The sequence below is a fragment of the Onychomys torridus genome, chromosome 12 (assembly GCF_903995425.1).
Source record: "Onychomys torridus chromosome 12, mOncTor1.1, whole genome shotgun sequence".
Classification (NCBI taxonomy): domain Eukaryota; kingdom Metazoa; phylum Chordata; class Mammalia; order Rodentia; family Cricetidae; genus Onychomys; species Onychomys torridus.
The window spans coordinates 11775769-11796263 of NC_050454.1; the positions used below are offsets into that span (position 1 = coordinate 11775769).

Genomic DNA, 20495 nt, shown 5'->3' on the forward strand with positions numbered 1-20495 from the left:
TAAAACAAATACAGTATTAAAAATAATTTAATGGCTCACACCCATTTCATGATTAACTTCCGCATACTGTTTTAGAATGTACTTGTACAACTCATTTTGTTCAAGGTTATATCTTTTTGTTCCATACTATAATACACTAAAATAATTTACCTGAAGTCCTCAGCATGTGGCTGGGGAAACGCCTTGGTGGGTCAGGTAAGTGTTTGCTGCACAAGCTTGAGAACCTGAATCCAGAACCCCAACATCCAAAAACCAGAAAGGACACTTTCTCCCAGTGTGATTTTTGGTTTTTACTTATTGCACTGATTTCTGTAAAGATTAGACTGTAAAATGGGAACAGAGCAGAGTGACAGCCTAGCATGTGCGAGCCCTGGGCTCAATCCCCACCACGAAATGAAAGAATAAGGATGGGACAGGAATCACAACACGTCCAGATGCATGCTCCCATTTCTCAGAAATAAAGCATGTTAACGGTCTTTTCTCTGGGAATGGGGTGTGCCGGGATCAAACCTAGAGTACCAGAGGCTCCTGTGTGCTGGCAGGAGTCTACCGCAAAGCTACATGACACACAGAAACAAACATTGCTGTCTCCCAGTGATCACCAGACCGGGAAGTCCATGACCAAGCGGCGACGTCAGAGGGGACAAAGTGTCACCAGTATCCTCCACCAGCAACAGGACTGAGACAAACATTTAAGTTAGCCAAACTGTGCAAGACACCCTAGGTGTCATCTGTGGACTGGGATTCAGAACCTATTTGGGGGTAGCAAGACAATCGGCAACACTTACAATTCCTACAACATGCCTAGAAAAATGAGCCCAAACACACCTGCAAGACATGTCTGAAGGAGAGAAAAAGACCTCAAGAAAACAGTGAAAGGAAATGGAAGACAAGAACTGGGGGCGTGGGGAGAGTGCAGAGGCCAAGGCTGGAGCTGGGAAAAGCGACGAGAATGATGAACCTGCTGTGACTTGATCCAGTTTCAAAAGCGAGGGCTCGGAAACTACAAACCAGGAGCGCGCTGCACTAAAGAGGCACCAAGTTCTCTTCTGATACATGGCTGCAGTTCAGTGCTTAAATCAGGTTAAACAAATCCAACGCAAATATTTGCCATTTCTCTATCGTGAAAATATTCAAAATACTTTCTAACTTTTTGAAACATGGAGTACATAGGGCATCACTGTCCGCAGTCACTCTACTGTGCACAGTAATGTCCCCCTCACTGTGACAGAGTGGCCCCTGATCAACCTTTCCCATTCCTCTCTCCCTCCGATTTTTGTTATATGTTTGAACTTATGAGTGTCATATCATGCATTCTATTACTTAATCTACTTTTTTCATGTATATTATGTGCATCCTCCATATAAACTGAGATCCACATCCTCACACTTTCATGAAAAACACTGTAACAATGCATGATTTAGAGCATAAGCTGGTAATGATAATGCAAAGCACCAAATAGCAAACAAAGGCATCCTGGCTATGCAGATTCCAAACTTTGCAGATGGGCAAGACCCTGATATAAAATGATGTTGTATTTGGATATAACATTTACACACACACACACACACACACACACACACACACAACACGAACTTATATGTTTTACAATACTTAATATGTAAATAGTTGCCATATATATTATTTGGGAACAATGACAAGAAAAATGCTCATTTGTATTCATTTCAGACACAATTTTCTCTCTTCTAGATATCATCACTCTATGGTAATAGATAGACAGACAGACAGACAGACACTTATATACAGAACCCACAGATACAGAGAGCTAACTGCACTCAACCTTTATGGTTATGGGAGGCAGAGAGAGGAGGGGAAGGCAGGAGTAGCTATAGAATGTAGCTTTACGGACACTGAAATTCTATACAATGTTAATAGATTATAAGTTTTCTTTTTAACTTTTTTAAATGTAAGAGCTAAGCTCACAGGTAGATATTATGGGTGACATAATTTTCAAGAAATAATACAAAAAATAAATAATTAAAAATTATTCAGAATTTCAAAATAGGGACAGAAGAGCATTAAGCTGAGCATGGGCTAGTCTGCAAACGAGTTCTGTGTGACTTCTGCCTGGCCATCAGGCAGAGAGGCCAGAGTGGCCAAGTCTTGATGTAAGACTTTACTCAGAATCGGGGCCAAACTGAAATGAAAATCACTCTCTACCACTTAATTAAAACCCATGTGTCACATCTGTCCTTTATCTCACATCTGTAAACTAGGCTGTCTGTCAGACACCTCAATAGCTTTTGAGGAATAAACACGTGGATTTAGGAGGGGTCTAAGTCTATGTGAAAATTTTCATGCATATCAGCCATCTTTCTGCTGCTGCTGGGATCAAGTCAGGGGTCTTGCACTATTCTACCTAAACAGCTAAATACTATTCTACTTTGCCAACATTCTACATGATTTTGCATTATTTTTCTTATGTCCAGATTAATAATGCTCTCATAATTATCCTTGTTTGCACTAACTGTACATGCCACACTTACCCTATTCTTACTCATAATGTAGTCCCAAATATAAAAATACCAATGAAAATATGCACTTTTTCTTCATTTTTAAATGTGTGTGTGTATTCAAAGGACCCCCTGCAAAGGAGGTAGCGCTCTCGTTCCACCATGTGGGTCCCAGGGATCACATCAAGTTGTCAGGCTTGCTGGAAATCGCCTTTACCCACTAAGCCATCTTTCCAGGCCCAAAATATATGTACTTTAAATTGTGAGTCAGCAAAATGATTCAGCAGGTAAAGGTGCTTCACCATGCAAGCCTGGCGACCTGAGTTCAACCTCCAGAACCCACGAGTCATCCTCTGACTCCTTAATGTACGCCATGGCACAGGTGCACACAGGTACACACACACACACACACACACACACACACACACACACACACACCAAATAACGATAATAATGTTTTATTAAATTATGAGGTGTTTTACTGGTATGTCCTTCAAAACAGTTCTGCCAAATCACACTCTCCTCCCATGTGAGAATCGTTTCCCAATACCTTTTGCAGTCCCAGGAACTCTATTGTTTTGGTTTCATTTTGTTGGGAGGGGGAGGGGGGGGGGGTTGAAACACAGTCTCTCTCCACAGCCCTGGCTGTCCTGGAATTCACTATGTAGACCAGTCTGATCTTAAACTCACAGAAATACATCTGCCTCTGCCTCCCAAGTGCTGGGATAAAAAGTGTGCACTGCCATGCCTGGCAGTACCGGGAACTCTGAAAGTCATCCATTTGATAGGCAAAGCCCCTTCCGTTGGTGTGGGTAAGTTTTGCTTTTTAGTTTTGAGTTGTTTGGCTCATTTGCAAAGGCTGCAAGTCAAGCCCAAAGGCACGGTAATTCCTTCTAAGGAGGAGCGACCACACGCTACGCTGAAACATGAAGGGGAACATCAAGTGACAAAACTAGCTGTCCTGCTTCGTGCCATCTCACTGCATTTTAATTTTCCTCACCGAGGCTTACGGCTGGAAAGCAGCAATGACGGTCCAGCATTGGTCTCTCTGATTCCTGACTGCAGGTGCAGTGTGACCAGCCACCTAGCACCCCAGCCAAGCTTTCCCCATGTGACCGACTGTGTCCTCCCAAACCGTGAGACAAAATAAAGCCCTCTTTCTGTCCTTACGTTTCTTTTTCAGGTATTCTGCTGTGGCCACAAGAAAACAGTATCAATCACCTGCAACATGACTTTGCCACCCCCAGTTAAGATGAAGGGTCCAGCAGGGCCTGGTGGCACATGTCTGTAATCCCAGCTACTCAGGAGACAGTTCAAGGCCTGTTGAGCTACAGAGTAAATTCAAAACCAGTCTGAGCAAATGAGACTCTATTTCAAAATAAAAAGTAGAAACAGAAGGCTGGAGACAGAACCTGCTGGGGAAGCACCTGCCTGACATGCATGAGACCAGAGGTTCAATCCCCAACATCACACATACACATACACAAAGTGACTACAGTTCTCTGCCCCCTTGAGCTGGGTGGTACCTTAAGAGAATATGATAACATTAACATTGCTAGTCCAGGCAAAACTCTCAACTGCTTAACTACCTTACCCCTTAGAAGTAAACTACTTTGAACATGCAGCTACACTAGCAATAACACTCAATAAGAAGCCCAAGGTACATGGAAAGAGAAAAGAAATGTCATGTGGAAAGGACAGAGGGATCCAAGAATGCCAGGACATCAGCCACACGAAATGAAGGAGCCATGCTGAAGTGCATCTTCCAGCCTCGGCCATCTCAGATGGGATGAGTCAGAGATGAACCCTCCAGCCAGGCTCTTTCCAAAACTTCTGACTCCTGAATCATAAGCAAAATAAAGGAGTTGTTTTGACATACTTTCAGTTGATTTGTTAAGCATCACAACAGCTCACCAGATGGCAATTTAAAGTGTGTACTAATCTTTAAGATTTTGCCTCTCCAAATCAGCAATGTGCCTCACAACAGTTCCTGACAACAGCGCTACCACACTGATGTGGGGACTGCATTAGAGCGGCACCTTGGGAACAGCAAACTAGGGCACGAGGCTGAGCAGGAAATTACTCTGTAGCTCAGGGTAGACCTCAATCCTGATCTTGCCTCCACCTCTCCAGGGCTATGATTATAAATGTGTTACTGAAACCAGCCAGTCTTCAAAAGTCACTTACAAGCCAGTTTCTTTAGTGTTTGTGAGGTTGTTGGGGGTGTTTGGGGGAGAGGTGAGTTAGCTCTTTTGAGACAGGGTCTTACTAGATAGCTCAGGCTGGCCTGGTATTCACTATATAGCCAAAGTTGGCCTCAAACTTAAGACAATGCTCCTGCCTCACCCTCTCAAGGTCAGAGATTACAAGCATGAGTCCATGGACATTTTTTTCTCTAAATATTGATTCTGATTCAGGTGGCTCAGGGACAATAGCTCAAAGCTATTGGAGTTCCTAAACAGTTACTAAAGCGCAACAATGTATTAAGATGGAGAAAGACTGGCTAACGAGTAACTGGAATATCCCACAGTGCTTTAGGACAACTAGAGTGAACAATATGAAACAAAGTCTCAAAGAGCTACTAGAGAAGATTTTAACTGTTCCCAACACAAAGAAATGATGTCTGAGGTGTTGGGTATGCCAATCACTCAGGTCTGATCATTAAATTTTAGTGTTTGTACAAGTGTGTGTACACTATGTTCTCAAGACACATATAATTATTATTTGTCAATTTTTAGATAACATTATATATATATATATATATATAATGAATAATATAAGGGAAATTTTATTAATTAGCCAAATAAAACATTTTACCATTGAAAAATAGTGATAGCCACCATATATCTAAGCTCAGACACTGAACACAGCTATAATTTAGAAATACCAGTAGACATAATAGTGGGAAGAGCTAACTGATATTTAATAACCTTTTCTACTAATTCTTTCCTTCTGTTGTTGTTTTGTTTTGCTTCTTGTTTGGGACAGGGTCTCACAATGTAGCCCTGGCTGGCCTGGCACTCACTATGTAAACCAGACTGACCTCAAACTCATCGACATCCACCTGCCTCTGTCTCCTGAGGACTGGGATTTAACGCATGCACCACCATGCCTAGACTATTCTAACTCTTTTTTTAAAGAAAAAGAAACCGGCATCAAGAATGCCTAGAATCCCAGTGTTGGGGATGGGGAAAGGCACGAAGATTTTGAGTTCAAGGTTGTCCTTGGCCCCATGGTGAGACCCTATCTCCAAAAAATGGAGGGAGAAGGGCTAAAGATACGTTGCATTTATAGAGTGCTGCCAAAAAGTCGTTTGGGGGTTTTTGTTTTGTTTTGTTTTGTTTTGCCAGGCATGGTGGTACATGACGTCATCACAGTCCCAGCAAGACGCTGATGCAAAGAAGCAGTGCAGGAAGGTGTGGTGTTTTACACACACACACACACACACACACACACACCTACGTGAAAACAACCTCTAAAACATAGTCTCCTTGCATTATTAAACACTTGAAAGAAAAACTCAAAGGGATGGATTTTCAGCTCACTATAAATCTTCTCATGGAACAGAAAGCTAAATTAAAGTAAACTCAAAACACCTGTAATTTAAAAACCATTTTAAAAAGAAAAAAAATATCAACAGGAAAAGTTTTGTTTACTTACACCTACTTCTGGCTAATGCCACAAAAACCCAGCAGTTAGTCCTGTCAAGTTTAGTGTCCTATGAGTAAATAAATCGGTATATACTCGATCATAATTTGCAAAATACACAATTAAATGCCATTATCATTCCTCCTAGTGCTCCCACCAGCAGCTGCCTTTACTGGCACACATTAAATAAACATGGATGCCTGCCAGTCGCTCCTCCTTCCCTGGACGTCCTTTCAGACAGCTCCTCCTGCCCAACCTTCCTGGTCACTGTTCCTATAGGCACAGGGAGCTGTGCCCAGCTTACATAATCCTTTTTAAAAGACCTTTACTGCTCTCCTGCAACTTGAAGGAATTTTATCAATCTACTATGTTCCATTATCCAAGTGGACAGGACAGCTGAGTGCTGGAGCTGAGGGTATGGCTCAATAGCAAAGCACTTGCTAGCCTGTGTGAGGTCCTGGATCCAACCTCCAGTACAGAAAGAAAGAAAGAGAAAGAGAAACAAAATCCCCAGTGGATCTCTAAAATTGCAGCTAGCCCCGAACTCGACAAGTACTCTATTGTTTCCCACAATGCACACCTGCTTGCATGTCTAATTTATAAATTAGACACAGAAACATAACAATAATAAAATAGAATGAGGGCTGGAGAGATGGCTCAGAGGTTAAGAGCACTGGCTGCTCTTCCAGAGGTCCTGAGTTCAATTCCCAGCAACCACATGGCGGCTCACAACCATCTATAATGAGATCTGATGCCCTCTTCTGGTGTGCAGGCATGCATACACACAAAACACTGTATACATAATAAATCTTTTTTGATAAAGAAATAGAATGATCATAACACTACATGATAACAAAAATCATATGGGAGCTAGAGAGAAGGTTCGGCAGTTAAAAACACTTGCTGCTCTTGCAGCGGACCCATTCAGCAGCTCACAACCACCTGTAACTCCAGTTCCAGATGACCTGGTGTCCTCTCCAGTTTCCAGTTTCCTCGGACACCAGGCAAGCACAGGGTGCACGCACGCACGCATGCAGACACATGAAATAAAGTTATATGAATGTGCTTCTCAAAGTGCCTACTGTAGTCCTGCAGCTTCCTGTGGTGTGGAGGGTCTTCAATGCCTGCATGCCGAGGCGGAAAAGATGAACGGCACAATATTGCTGTAGTGAATATGAGGAACAAATGTCAAGAATTGAGGATCCTCAACACTTGCCTCTACTGAGTTTCTTCCCAAACAGCCTAGCTTCGCCACTGAAGACTTGCTTTTGATGGGACGTTAGTCCAGTATCTTCAACGTGACTGAAAATGTGTCCACAGTATCAACAGATGCAGCCTCTCTGGTGAGTTTTACAGTTTTCGGTCCTAACACATACTTAAATCTGAGTGCCTGTCTCTTATTTGCAGTCAAATGGCTTGGTGTCACTCACTTCCGGGGATTACCACTGAAGTCATATGTTAAATAAACACTGTCTGCCCTGGCTCTCTGCAACCCATCAGAAAACATTCTCTGCTCAAGTTCCATTCACAAGCCTTCTCCCATTGTAACTAGGTGTTTGCTGCACCTAGTTAATGTCTGTGAATTTAATTTTATTACATGTATTTATTTATGTGTATGTACTCATATGGAGGGCAAAGGACAAGTCAGGAGAGCCAGTTCTCAGAAATCAAACTCAGGTTGTCAGGCATGGTGGCAAGTGCCTTCACCATCTCACCAGCCCAATGTCTGGAACTACCGCTGGTTGAGATGCGAAAGCAAAACTCACAAAAATTTCTTTTTCTAGCCAGGTATGATAGCTCACATCTGTAATCCCAGCACTAAAGGCTGAGGCAGGAGAATTACTATGGTTCTAGGCCAGCGTGAACTAGAGTGAGATTCTTAACAAAAACCAAAGTAAGTGCCAGCGAGATTTCCCATCAAGTAAATTAGCAGCTTGCCACTAAACCTAAAATTGTGAGTGCAATTGTTGTGGAATATTATTTTAAGATATGTTTATGCTGTGGAACATTTGTTTTAACGATGCAAAGATGTGTTGCATTCTTTTATGTTGCATGTGTTTAACTCTGTGAAGCTGTGGTACTGTGCCTGTCTAAAACACCTGATGGGCTAATAAAGAGCTGAATGCTCAATAGCGAGGCAGGAGAGAGAATAAATGGGAGAAGAAATCTGGGAGGAGGAGGAGGAAGGAGCCAGAGAACAGGAACAGGAGGATGCTAGGGGCAGGCCAGCCACCCAGCCACCCAGCCACCCAGCCACCACCCAGCCAGCCACCCAGCCACTCAGCCACCCAGCCACCCAGCCACCCAGCCACCCAGCCACCCAGCCACCCAGCCACCCAGCCACCCAGCCACCCAGCCACCCAGCCACCCAGCCACCCAGCCACCCAGCCACCCAGCCACCCAGCCACCCAGCCACCCAGCCACCCAGCCACCCAGCCACCCAGCCAGCCACCCAGCCACCCAGCCACCCAGCCACCCAGCCAGCCACCCACCCAGCCACCCAGCCACCCAGCCAGCCAGCCACCCACCCAGCCACCCAGCCACCCACCCAGCCACCCAGCCACCCAGCCACCCACCCAGCCACCCAGCCACCCAGCCACCCAGCCAGCCAGCCACCCAGCCACCCAGCCAGCCAGCCACCCAGCCACCCAGCCAGCCAGCCACCCAGCCACCCAGCCACCCAGCCACCCAGCCACCCAGCCAGCCAGCCAGCCAGCCAGCCACCCAGCCACCCACCCAGCCACCCAGCCACCCAGCCACCCAGCCACCCAGCCACCCACCCAGCCACCCAGCCACCCACCCAGCCACCCAGCCACCCAGCCACCCACCCAGCCACCCAGCCACCCAGCCACCTAGCCAGCCAGCCACCCAGCCACCCAGCCATGGAGTGAGAGTGAAAGTAAGATACACAGAAGGAAGGAAAGGAAAAGCCCAGAGACAAAAGACTAATAACTTAAGAAAAGCTGGCTAGAAACAAGCCAAGCTAAGGCTGGGCATTCCTGAGAAAGAATAAGCCTCCATGTGTGATTATTTGGGAGCTGGGTGGTGAGTCCCCAAAAGAGCAAAGAACAAAGAGCAAAAACAACCAACAACACGTAATCCTGGTAACCCACAGAGAGGAGAGAACTGATTCCCATGAGACATGTTCTGACCACCACACATACCCTGGGGCATGTGTGACCCTACACACACACACACACACACACACACACACACACACACACTGTTTCTACCTTCAGTTTCAGAGTAAAGGTATTTTAAATATTTTAAAAAGCACTCTGTAAGCTGGGCACAGCTCTGTGCCTACAGTCCAGACAGTTCCAGGCAATTTCCACTGCCTTGTCACTTCAACGAAGCACTTCACAGGCAGTAAAGTAAGTTAGAGCTGGAAGACTCACTCATCCATACGGCTCTTGGTGCTGTTTTCAAAGAGCTAGGTGAAACCACCAAAAGGAGGAGGGATTGATTTAAGCTCCACCCACCACATCAGCTCATCACCGTGGCAGGAAGCAGAGCAAAGAGGAAGGAACTGGGGACTAGGTATAACCTTCCAAGTTAGACCCATACTTCCTCTACCTAGGTTCCACTTCACAAAGTTGCTACAACCTCCCAACTTATTGCCACCAGCTAGGGTCCAATCATGCAACACATAAGCTTCCAGAGGGCATTTCACGCTCAGGCATAACATTTTGCCCCTGTCTTCCAAGAGTTCATGACCATCTCATGTAAAATGAACTAACTCAGTTACCTCCAAGCATCATAATAGTTCCACATAAGTCAAAAGAACAAGTGCAGAATGCTGCTAGCTCCTGCATCCTAGAGTCTACACTGCAGCTTGGGGTTTACCCTCACAACTCCACACAATCTGCCTGCGTGGACTCCCACCCTGCCACACATTGTCTACCCAGCCTCCCAGCCTTCCCTTTGAAATCTGGTTAGAAGTCGCCATTACCCTACAACCAGGATCACTTGGATAATGACCGGCTAGAGTGGCACCTCCTTGGACGCTGGCTGTGCTGGCCTCTGAGTTCCTGGGCAGCAGAGAACAGTGAAATGAGACACAGGAAAACACTTTCCTAGGCTGCACTTTGCAAGCCATGTGCCTGGGCAATGCTCTCATCCCAAGTGGAAGGTTCTTAATGAGTTAATTGTTTATGCCCTCGGGCCTGCAATGGTTGAAGTCCTAGCCAATTCCCGGGAAGCCCTTAGGGCTTCTTTTCTGTAGCCCAGTGTAGAGTGGCTGGTGGCTTCTCAGCTGTCCTAACCTCTTCAGGAACCATCCTCAGCACCATGTTCACACCAGCCTTCCGACCACACCGCGCGTTTCTTAAGTCTGTTCTGCTCCTTCTCCTCAACCCTCACTGCCGTGTCACTTAAAGGAAGCACTTCACAGTGAGTAAATCAAGGTTAGCCTGGCTAAAAGCAGCCAGCATTAACTAAGCCACAGCTGAACGCTAACCCAACTGAAGAACTCCCTCTGCCATATCAACTTTAATTTAATTCAGCCTCCCATATTCTCTGGCCATGAACAAAATGCAGACTGGGTCCTCAATGGCCTTCGTGCCAAGTCCCCAAAGAACCTTGCCTTCAACCTGGAGCCTGGAGGGCCTGCTTCTGTGTCTGCGTTCTCGGCCTTCTGACCTGGGCTCTCAGCACAACGCTCCACTCCCCTGTTCATATTCTTGAGAGCCCCTCTTGCCCCCTTCATCAGACTTTTCCACACTGCTCCCACAAACCAGCTCCCAAAGGAACCACATCAGGAGGTAGTCACGACAACGACCCTATTTCTCTGGTACCAATATTCTGCATCAGTCAGGTTCACACCGCTGTGACTAAAATCTCCTATATAAACAGTGGAAGAGAGGAGGGGTTCATTTGTGCCCGTGGTTTCAAAGGGTTCATCCACGGTTGCTCAGCCCCATGCTCATGGGCAGAACATCACAGTGATAGAGAGACAGCGGAAGCTCTTCACCTTGTGGTAGGTAGATGGGAAGCAAAGCCAGGAGGAAGAACCGTGACCGGGTCTTTCATAAGGACAACCTGAGGAACCTACTTCTTCCAGCCAGCCCCAATTCCCAAAGTTTCATAACCTCCAAAACAGCACTGCTAGCTGGGGCCCAAACATTCAACACACAGTTGACACCAGAGGCCAGTTCACACTCACACAGTAATACTGCAGACCTTAGCGAGCTCGGCATAAGGACAGTTTTTCCTTTCCTCGTGGAGAAGTTTTGCCTTTTCACATATGCAAAGCACTTTATAGCTTCCTTTTGGCATGTCTAGCTTCACCAGCACCACTAACTACTCTTACCCTTCCAGCCCACTACTACATAAAATAAAGAGCGCTTGAACACAAGCACTCCAATACCACCCATCCGTCTGATAACTAAGACAGGTGAGTGACGGGTGGGTGGCTAGCATACATGGCAAGCGTATACTGGAAAAGGAAGTGTTCACATCCCAGCGGGATGGAGCAGGACAATGAGTGGTTTCTCACCATACGACTGGGAAGGGCAAATTTTAAGACATGAATTTTCAGGCCTGGGGACATGGCTCAGTTGGTAGACTACCTGCTGCATAAGCCTGCGGACCTGAGTTCAGACCTCCAATACTAAAGTAAAAGGTGGGCGTGCTGACAAGCGTGTATAACCAGAGACAGGCAAATGCCTGGGGCTCATTAGCCAGCCAGCCAATTTAACCAAACCCATGAGCTCCAGGTTCAGTGAGAAATTCACCTAGAAAAAATAAAATAAAATAAGGTGGAACACACCCTGTTACAAAACAGAAACCAAGCTCTGACTGGACTGGAGAGTGCTGGCCCGAAAGAAGAAAGCTGAGGAAGAATTACCCTCAACTACTCAGTTGTGAACCAGTCTTCTAATCTACAAACCAGCCAGCAAGCTGCTCCCACTATGCAATAACAGCACGTCTGTCACGGAGCAACCAACCATTTTCTGATCGGACTTGAAGCCCAGGACACAAGGGGTAACTCACATGTGGTACTGTGGAAAGCCTATGGCTGGGGATGCCGGGAGGACAGCTACTGCTGTTATCTGCTAAATGGACACAATGTGGCCATCAAGTTGTCAGTCAAAATAACTATGTTGACCCTATAGATAATACTACTGTCAGCTTTACTCAAAGAAGTGTCTTGTTTTGCAGAGGTCAGTGGTAACTGTAGAGATTCATAATTGTTCAAAGAGATGAAAATTCAAGTAACTGTTGCAGAAATGAGACATCTGTATCATCCTCACTAAGGCTCCAGGAAGAAGCAGAAACAATGTCAGAGTCAGAGGAAGGAGAGAGTGGAATGCTGACTTCTGGACGCGGTGTAGTGCTACACTCTCGAACGCAGAGCAGCCGTGATGACCTGCACAAGATGTGCCCAAGGTGGGACTGTGACAGAGAACAGAGGGGCTCGCGAGGCCCCACCACTCCCTGAGTTACAGTTAATGGTTGCTGGGGTGGGGGGCAGATGTTCGCTTCAGCAGTGGAGCCTATGCTAAGGTGCTGTGAGCCTGTGGCCAACCCCGGGGGTCGCCAGAAGAAGATGTGAAGGGAGACAGGAGCTGGCTGGGAAAGAAAGGAGATCAGCAGGAGTGAAGGGGGATAGGGAAGGGGGAAAACAGACGACGGGCCAAGATAACTGTACATGGATGACTGTAATGAAATAACCCATCATTACATATAATTAATATATACTAATAAAAACTAATAAGGAAGATTCCAACACCATGGCCTTGAATGCATATACATATGCACATATCTTTATGAACACATACAACACATACAAAAAAAATTAAAATACAGCATAAATGTTCTAGTCCCTAATTTCTAGAATTTTCCATTTGGTATTTTCTATTTTATGGTTCTTGTTGTTGTGTTTGCACACTGGGGGGCTGTTGTGCCCATGGCACACACGTGGAAGTCAGAAAACAACTCTGTGCGGTTCTCCTCTCTCTTCCCACCTTCACATGGGTTCCAAGGATCCGACTCAGGTCATTAGACTCGCACACCGTTACTGCTAGGCTACCAAGCTGGCCCGTTTAGCATCTTCCAGACCAAGATTCATCCAGGTAACTGACTCCTTGGATCAATTTTTAAAATTATTTTTATTAGCATACAGAGCCATCATTTTAAAAGCCCACATCAGTAGCACAGTCAAAATATTCAGATAGTTTTAAATATTAGTGCATTTTAACATTAATGTCTAATGTTAACATTTTTTTAATTTTTGTAATGAAGATGATTCCCAAATTTTAGTCAGGTATGGTAATACACACATATAATCCCAACACATGGAAGACAGAGACAGGAGAATTTCAGTCTGGGCTACATAGTGAGACTCTGTCTGAAAAAAAAAAATAATAGTAATAATTCTACTGCATGAAATATTTTAGCTATGAAAGGATCTAGGTCTGGTATATCAAAAAAGTTTGCATGTATTTATGTCAACTTAAGTTGATTAAATTGAGTGAAAAAATTAGAAACTGCAATATGGAGCATGAGGGTTCATGGCTTTGGTATATAGAGTGTTAATTTCATTCTACCATGTCTGAGATAAAAAAGCACATTTCCCATTGTCCTTCTGTCCACTCTATTTTTACTGTATAAGGCACCAGTTGTCAAGGAGTCTGCCTGTTATAAAGACGGGGATGTAAAATGGCAGATCAGCCAGGATGGAGAGCAGCTTAACGGCAAACGCCACTGAGGTGTATGCAGCCTTCTTTTGTTGCCATGTGTTTCACCCATTAAAACTTCATCCAAAACACCCTGTTAAAAGGTTTGTGCTAGCCGGGCGGTGGTGGCGCACGCCTGTAATCCCAGCACTCAGGAGACAGAGGCAGGTGGATCTCTGTCACCAGATCTATACAGCCAGGCCTACACAGAGAAACCCTGTCTCAGAAAAAAACAAAACAGATTTTATTCTAGTTTACTGAACGGGAATCAAATCAGAACTATAAACAAAATCTCTAAACAAAACCTTCAGGATAGTGCAGATATTGTTAAAGGCTAAAAGATCACACAAAGACAGATATCTAAAAGCTTACTGAAGTAATTATGTTTGTATATGAACACTACTCAGAGGAAAAAACTACTTCACAGGCGCTTAAGAAATGGCTCAGAGTTGCTTAAAAGCACTGGCGCCTCTTCCAGAACACTGGGATTCAGTTCCCAGCACCCAATGTGGTGGCTGAAATCTGTGTATAGCTCCAGCTGCAGGTGATGCAACACTTTCTTCTGGCCTCCACAGACATAATGCTGTACATGGTGCACACACATGCATGCAGGAAAACACCCTTATGCATAAAGTGGATAGTAATAAATATTTCATAACTGGAAATTGTTCATTGATCCTGATGTTGTTTCTTTTGTCTTATTGTATGGCCCAGGACGATCTGCAATCTGAGATCCTCCTGATACACCATCATTCTTGGACTCTCAATTTTTACCTCAAAAACATTTTCACTTTTTTTTGTTTGTTTGTTTTTTGTTTTTTGTTTTTCAAGACAGGGTTTCTCTGTTGCTTTGGAGCCTGTCCTGGAACTCGCTTTGTAGACCAGGCCTGCCTCTGCCTCCCGAGTGCTGGGATTACAGGTGTGCGCCACCACCGCCCAGCCATTTTCACTTCTTAAGTAAACCAAAGTATGTTCAAAATACATCTGGGAAGGCTGGGAGAGATGACCCAGCAGTTTAGAGCACTGGCTGCTCTTCCAGAGAACCCAGGTTCAATTCCCAGCACCCACACGGCAGCTCACAATTGTCTGTAACTCAGTTCCAGGGGATCCAATGCCCTCTTCTGACAGCAATGGGCACAGGGTGCATGTGACACACAGACACACTTACAGGCAAAACACTCATACACATAAAATGAATTTTTTTTTTCCAGAGCTGAGGACTGAACCTAGGGCCCTGTGCTTGCCAAGCGCTCTACCACTGAGCTAAATCCCCAACCCCGAAAATCTTTTTTTTTTTAAGGCTCACTACATAGTCCTAGCTAGTCTCAAACTCAAACTCTTTCTACCTCTGGCACCGAGTACTGGGAATTGTAGTGGTACCACCAACATGCCAAGCCGAGAAACAATTTGGATTACGGGTTCTGAAAATTCAAACAAGAAACTACTCATAATTTCAGGCACAAATTCAAACTTCAGTAAATATTAATTAAAATGTCTCTGCCTCTCAAATATTCCCTCTTGGAAAAAAAAAAAAGATACACTTAGATACATTTACATTCTTGCATATTTTTATAGCAAGATTTTGACCTTTAAGCTTTTAGACTGGTATTTTAAAAGCTAAAAATAGAACCCAAAATTATACAATGAAGTGTGCCCTCCAATCTACTAAGCAAAAATCAAAATACCCAGCACTGGAATGCAAGAGAAAGCACCGTGTGTATTCAGACTATCAAAAGTCACAACAGCATCCTTTCTCTCTACCTCAGCATAACCCTTCCTATTTTCTCAGCAATTTAACAGGAAAATGAATGTTTTAACCTTGAATAGTGGTGCATCTTTTCTTCAACAAGATCTGACTTTTGCATTAAGTCTGTAGCATCCATGGCAGTTACACAAAAATGCCATATTTAAAGGCCAAGAGATCCATTTTGTGAAGAGATCCGAGCAGCGGAAGGGAAAGGGAGGTGGATCTCTGTGAGTTCGAGGCCAGCCTGGTCTACAGAGTGAGTTCCAGGGCAGCCAGGGATACACAGAAAAACCTTGTCTCAAAAAACAAACAAACAAAAAAATTCATTTTGTGAAAGAATTTTTATTTTATAAATTTTATTATTTAAAAACCTGCAAATAAATAAAAGCATCACACACCAAAATAAGAGGACCCAAAGTCTACACAACTCAATGAACTTCTGTACAGTTAAAATTCACATTTTGGAACATAAGCTTTTGGTTTGGGTGGTGGATAAGTACATAAAATACATTCAATACTGAAAGTATAGTTTAATGTAAGGCTCCACAACTTCTGTTCTGATTTGTTTTGTTTTGTTTTGTTTTGTTTTGTTTTGTTTTGTTTTGTTTTCGAGACAGGGTTTGTCTATGTATTCTTGGCTGTCCTGGATCTCACTCTGTAGATCAGACTGGTCTCAAACTCAGAGATCCACCTGCCTCTGCCTCCTAAGTGCTGAGATTAAAGGCATGCATTGCCACCACCTGCCCTTAATTCTTTTTTATTTTTATTTTTGTGTATGGGTATTTTACCTACATGTATGCCTCATGACCAGAATAGGGCACTGGACCCCTGGAACCAGAGTTACAGACAGTTCTGAACCAACATGTAGGTGATAGGAATCAAACCCAGGTACATTGGAGAGCAGCCAGTGCTCTTAACAGCTGAGCTGTCTCTCCAGCCCCGATGTGAGTAAGAGGGAAAAATGCTTTCAAATAATTAAAGTCAGAATCAGCCCTCACAATTTCTCCTGTTTTCCTTGGTAGTAGCGAATAACAGAGTTTTGTTTGCAAATGTGTATGTGAGTGGTGTGCATGTGCGTATGCACATTTACATAGGTTGGTGTATGTGTGTCCAAGCACACACATACACATGTGTATGTACACATAAAGGCCAGAAGTTGATGCTCCTCCATCATCCTCCACCTTGTTCTCAGGCAGGGTCTCTCAGCTGATCCCAGAGCTCTCTCTCTCAGCTTGTCTAGCTAACCTGCTTGTTAATCTAGCTAGCCAACTTGTTCCAGAGGATCCATCTCTGCCTCCAAAGCACTGAGATTGCCAGCCCAGCATTTAAAGTGTGCTGTGGAGCCACACTACAATCCCCGATGATCACACAGTCAGTGCTCTACCTGAGGGGTCTCCTCAGCCCAGGATCACACAGTCAGTGCTTTACCCACTGAGCCATCTCCTCAGCCCAGGATCACACAGCCAGTGCTCTACCCACTGAGCCATCTCCTCAGCCCGGGTAACAGGGCTTTTGCTAAGATGTCCAGACTAACCTCCAATTCACAATCCTCCTGCCTCACCTTCCTAAGTAGATAGACATATAGACATCACTCACACATTCCCACAGCTCATAAATGCTCTATTTTGATATATAGCATTCCAAATTCACATATACTCTTAAATCAACTTTATCCAACATATGCATGATGTGAATATTAATGAAATATCCTATTGAGATACAACACAAATCTACACAATGGCAGAGTCACAGGAAAAACTACAGTTATTATGTGGACAACGGGATGTCGACTTCTTGGCATTGTTCTCTGTTGTAAATCTAATCTAGGCACCAAAATGAAATCAAGATGCTGGAGCTCTTGGAACATGGTATCTGCTCCCAGTTTACAGCTGACAATAACTGGAATGCCAGAGGCTAGAAATCTTAGAAATCTCTATCTACATAAAATAGGGCAAAAATTACAATCAAGTTGAACAAAAATGTTCACCATATCACACATAACAACCTGGTATCTCTAATTCTTCTTTTATATTCAATGGTTACCTTAAAAAAAAAAAAAAAGGTGTCACATGACATGTAGCCAACATCCAAGGCTAGAAACCTACCCAAAGTACTTCCCTCAACTTGCCTTTTTTTTCCAAATCAAGTTTCTCTGAAACCAGGGAAACACAAAGCTACATTCTCTAAAAAGAAAAATACTGCGGTTACTTCCTGTGAAGATAAACAGCTGACTGCTGAGGAGAAGGCTCAGTGGAGAAAGTGTTTGCCACACAAGCCTAAGGAACTGAGTTTGATTCCCCAAAACATATGCTTAAAGAAAAACAAACAAATCGGGTGTACCGCCATACCTATAATCTCAGTGCCGGGGAGACAGAGATGGGAGGATCCCTAGGTACTGCCGGCCAGCCAGCCAGTCTAGCCAAATCAGCAAGCCTGGGGTTCAGTAGGAGACTGCCTCAAAAGACAAGGTGGGAAGCCACTGAGGAAGACACCCAATGACCATCTCTGGCCTTCACACACACACACACACACACACACACACGCACACGCACACGCACACGCACACGCACACACACACACACACGCACACACACACGCACACACCACACACACAAATAGCTGAATCATCTAAGCAAAAATTTCACAATAAGCAAAACTTTCCAAGGTATTATTTTAAAATTACTTCATTTGCTGCCCAGCCAGGAAAGCTAACCTCCAAAGCTGCCCTTAAACAATCTATTTGGGTCACCAGGGTCCTTCAATTCAACCAGAATATAAAACTGTCAAACTCCAATGGTAACAATATTAACAACATCAAGCGCGGGGCTGTGTTTGTTTACAAGCACTAGCTTCAAATGAAATTTACACCCAGAAAAGCGCAAAGACAATGTGTCCTTAAATTTCCTCTAAGTTCCCTCATTCTACACTTCTCCTTCCTCTTCTTGGAGAGAACGGGATGCCAAATTAACAGTCATTAGGCTCAGAAGAGTTAGTTCCCGGAGGGTGCAAGAATTTACAATGCACGCTTGGCAGGGAGCTCGGTGGGCGCACGGGCGCGCGCGCGCGCGCGCACAGACACACACACACACACACACACACACACACTCACCCCAATGCTCAGAGGAAGCTTTCAAAAAATGTCACCATGTAACAGAAGTTTTAAGGTCTCACTTAGGACTAAGGGCAGCCAGCCCTCTCCAATTCACTGGAAAGCACAGCTCCATTCTCCAAACCCAGAGTTTCCTACAACCCTCGAAAAGGAAAGAGCACAGATTCTGGACCCCCACCCCCCCCCCCTCAGCACTACCGCCTCTCACGTGGAAGGCAGGCCAGCCCATGTGAATCCAAATGCCACCACATCAGTTTTGTGACAGATCCACTGGGAGCATCCGACTGTGATCCAGGGCCCTCCAGGCCGCGGGAAGAGAAACACAGATGCAATCTTCGGGGCCCTCCTACTTCCGTTCTCAAAACAGAAACGCTGTCTTGCCTAGCCCCTCAGCCCCGCACCTCTTCCAAAAGCTTTCCACGGAAAGCAGAGCAGACCGTGGCGGTCAAGGGTGGCTAGAATAGGTGGTTCAAAGCCCCCACCCCAGCCCCTCCGTCGAATCGGCCGCCGACGCTTCCCTGGGGCCCCCTGCCCCCTCCTCCCGGGCCGAGGGCCGCCGAGAAGCGGGAAGAGGAACTAAGTGACCCGCAAGGATGCCCAGAAAGCTGGCGCGCAGAGGGGGTGGGGAGGTGGGCGCAGACGCGCAGCGGAAGGAAGGGGAGAGGAAGAGCGCCAGAGAGGGACGCGACTTTAGCGATGCGGCGGTGCCCGGGCTCCGGGAGAGGCGGCGGCGAGCCAAGGCCGAAGAGGCGACGTCCCCTCTCGGCCACGCCTCGGACTGCGGGCGAAAGGCTGCAGCCCGGCCCGTCGGAAGGCGCGGACTAAGGGCCCGCGGTGCTCCCGGAGCTGGCTGGTGTTCCCGGGGTCGGCGGTGCACCCAGGATCTGCGGGGGGTACCCGGGAGCCGACGATGCACCCGGGGTCGGTGGGTGCTGCCGGGGGGCTGGTGGGTGCTCCCGGGGTCAGTCGGTGCTCCCGCAGCCAGCGGGTACGATCGTAGCCAGCCAGCGAATGCTCCCCGGGTGGACGAGGGATCCCGGGGTCAGTGGCCGCCTCCCCAAGACCCGCTCTCACGCCCCGCCGCCGGGACCAGGCGGCTCCAGGAGGCACCGGGCGACACGGAGGGTTACCTGAAGCGGGGCGAGTCCTTCAGACACTCCTCGAAATCCACCGTCATCTTCATCTTGCTTCTGCCTGGCCTCGCAGGCGATGCCGGAGGAACCGCGGGAGCTGCGGGAGCGGGGGAGCGGAGGCACCGGGGATCCGGGCGGCGTCGGCGAGCGCTCGGCCGCCTCTAGCGCTGCGCGGAGCTGCGGAGGGCGCCGCGCACCTTGGGCATAGCAGCCGCGGAGACTGCAACGGCTCGGCAGGCCCAGGCCGCCTCTTCCTCCGCCCCAGCTGAGAGCCGGCCGGGGGAAAACGCCCCGGAGTGACAGCCGCGGCCAGCCAGCCACCGAGCCGCGGCCACGGGAGGGGCTTCCGGCAGCACCGCCCGCGGGAGGTGCACGGCCGCAGCGACAGCCAACCGCGGCGCGCGGCTGTCGTTAGGCGGGATGCACGGGTTGCTAGGAGGCCGGCCACGCAGGCGCCCTGGGAAGGAAGGAAGTCACATGGCCTGCCTCGCTCCCCCACCCCCTCCACCACCGCCCCCCATCCCTCCCTCCGGTCTAAAAGGAAGATGTACAGCTTTGGCAGCAATCTGCAGAGGTCTGGGAGCAGAAATTATAACAAGGAAGAGACTAGACTAAGCCTTTCAGTTTAGAGAAACTGAGGCCCGGGGAGGCGTGAGGGCACCTTTGATAACCTTTCACTTTTTTGGTCCACCGCTTAAGAATTTG

At 46.4% G+C, this 20495-nt stretch overlaps 1 protein-coding gene across 7 annotated transcripts in view; it reads right to left on the reverse strand.

The window, feature by feature from the left end:
• Positions 1 to 20157, reverse strand: part of Acap2 (ArfGAP with coiled-coil, ankyrin repeat and PH domains 2) — a 117860-nt gene extending 97703 nt beyond the window's left edge. For 3 of the 7 annotated variants that reach the window (XM_036203175.1, XM_036203174.1, XM_036203173.1), the window contains exon 1: positions 19788 to 20154. In XM_036203175.1, coding sequence (XP_036059068.1) covers positions 19788 to 19840 — 53 coding nt within the window. In that variant the 5' untranslated portion in view covers positions 19841 to 20154. Of the gene's footprint in view, positions 1 to 19787 lie in introns of all 7 variants that reach the window. The other 4 variants (XM_036203170.1, XM_036203171.1, XM_036203169.1 and 1 more) reach the window with 3 other exon arrangements.
• Positions 20158 to 20495: the final 338 nt, after the last annotated feature.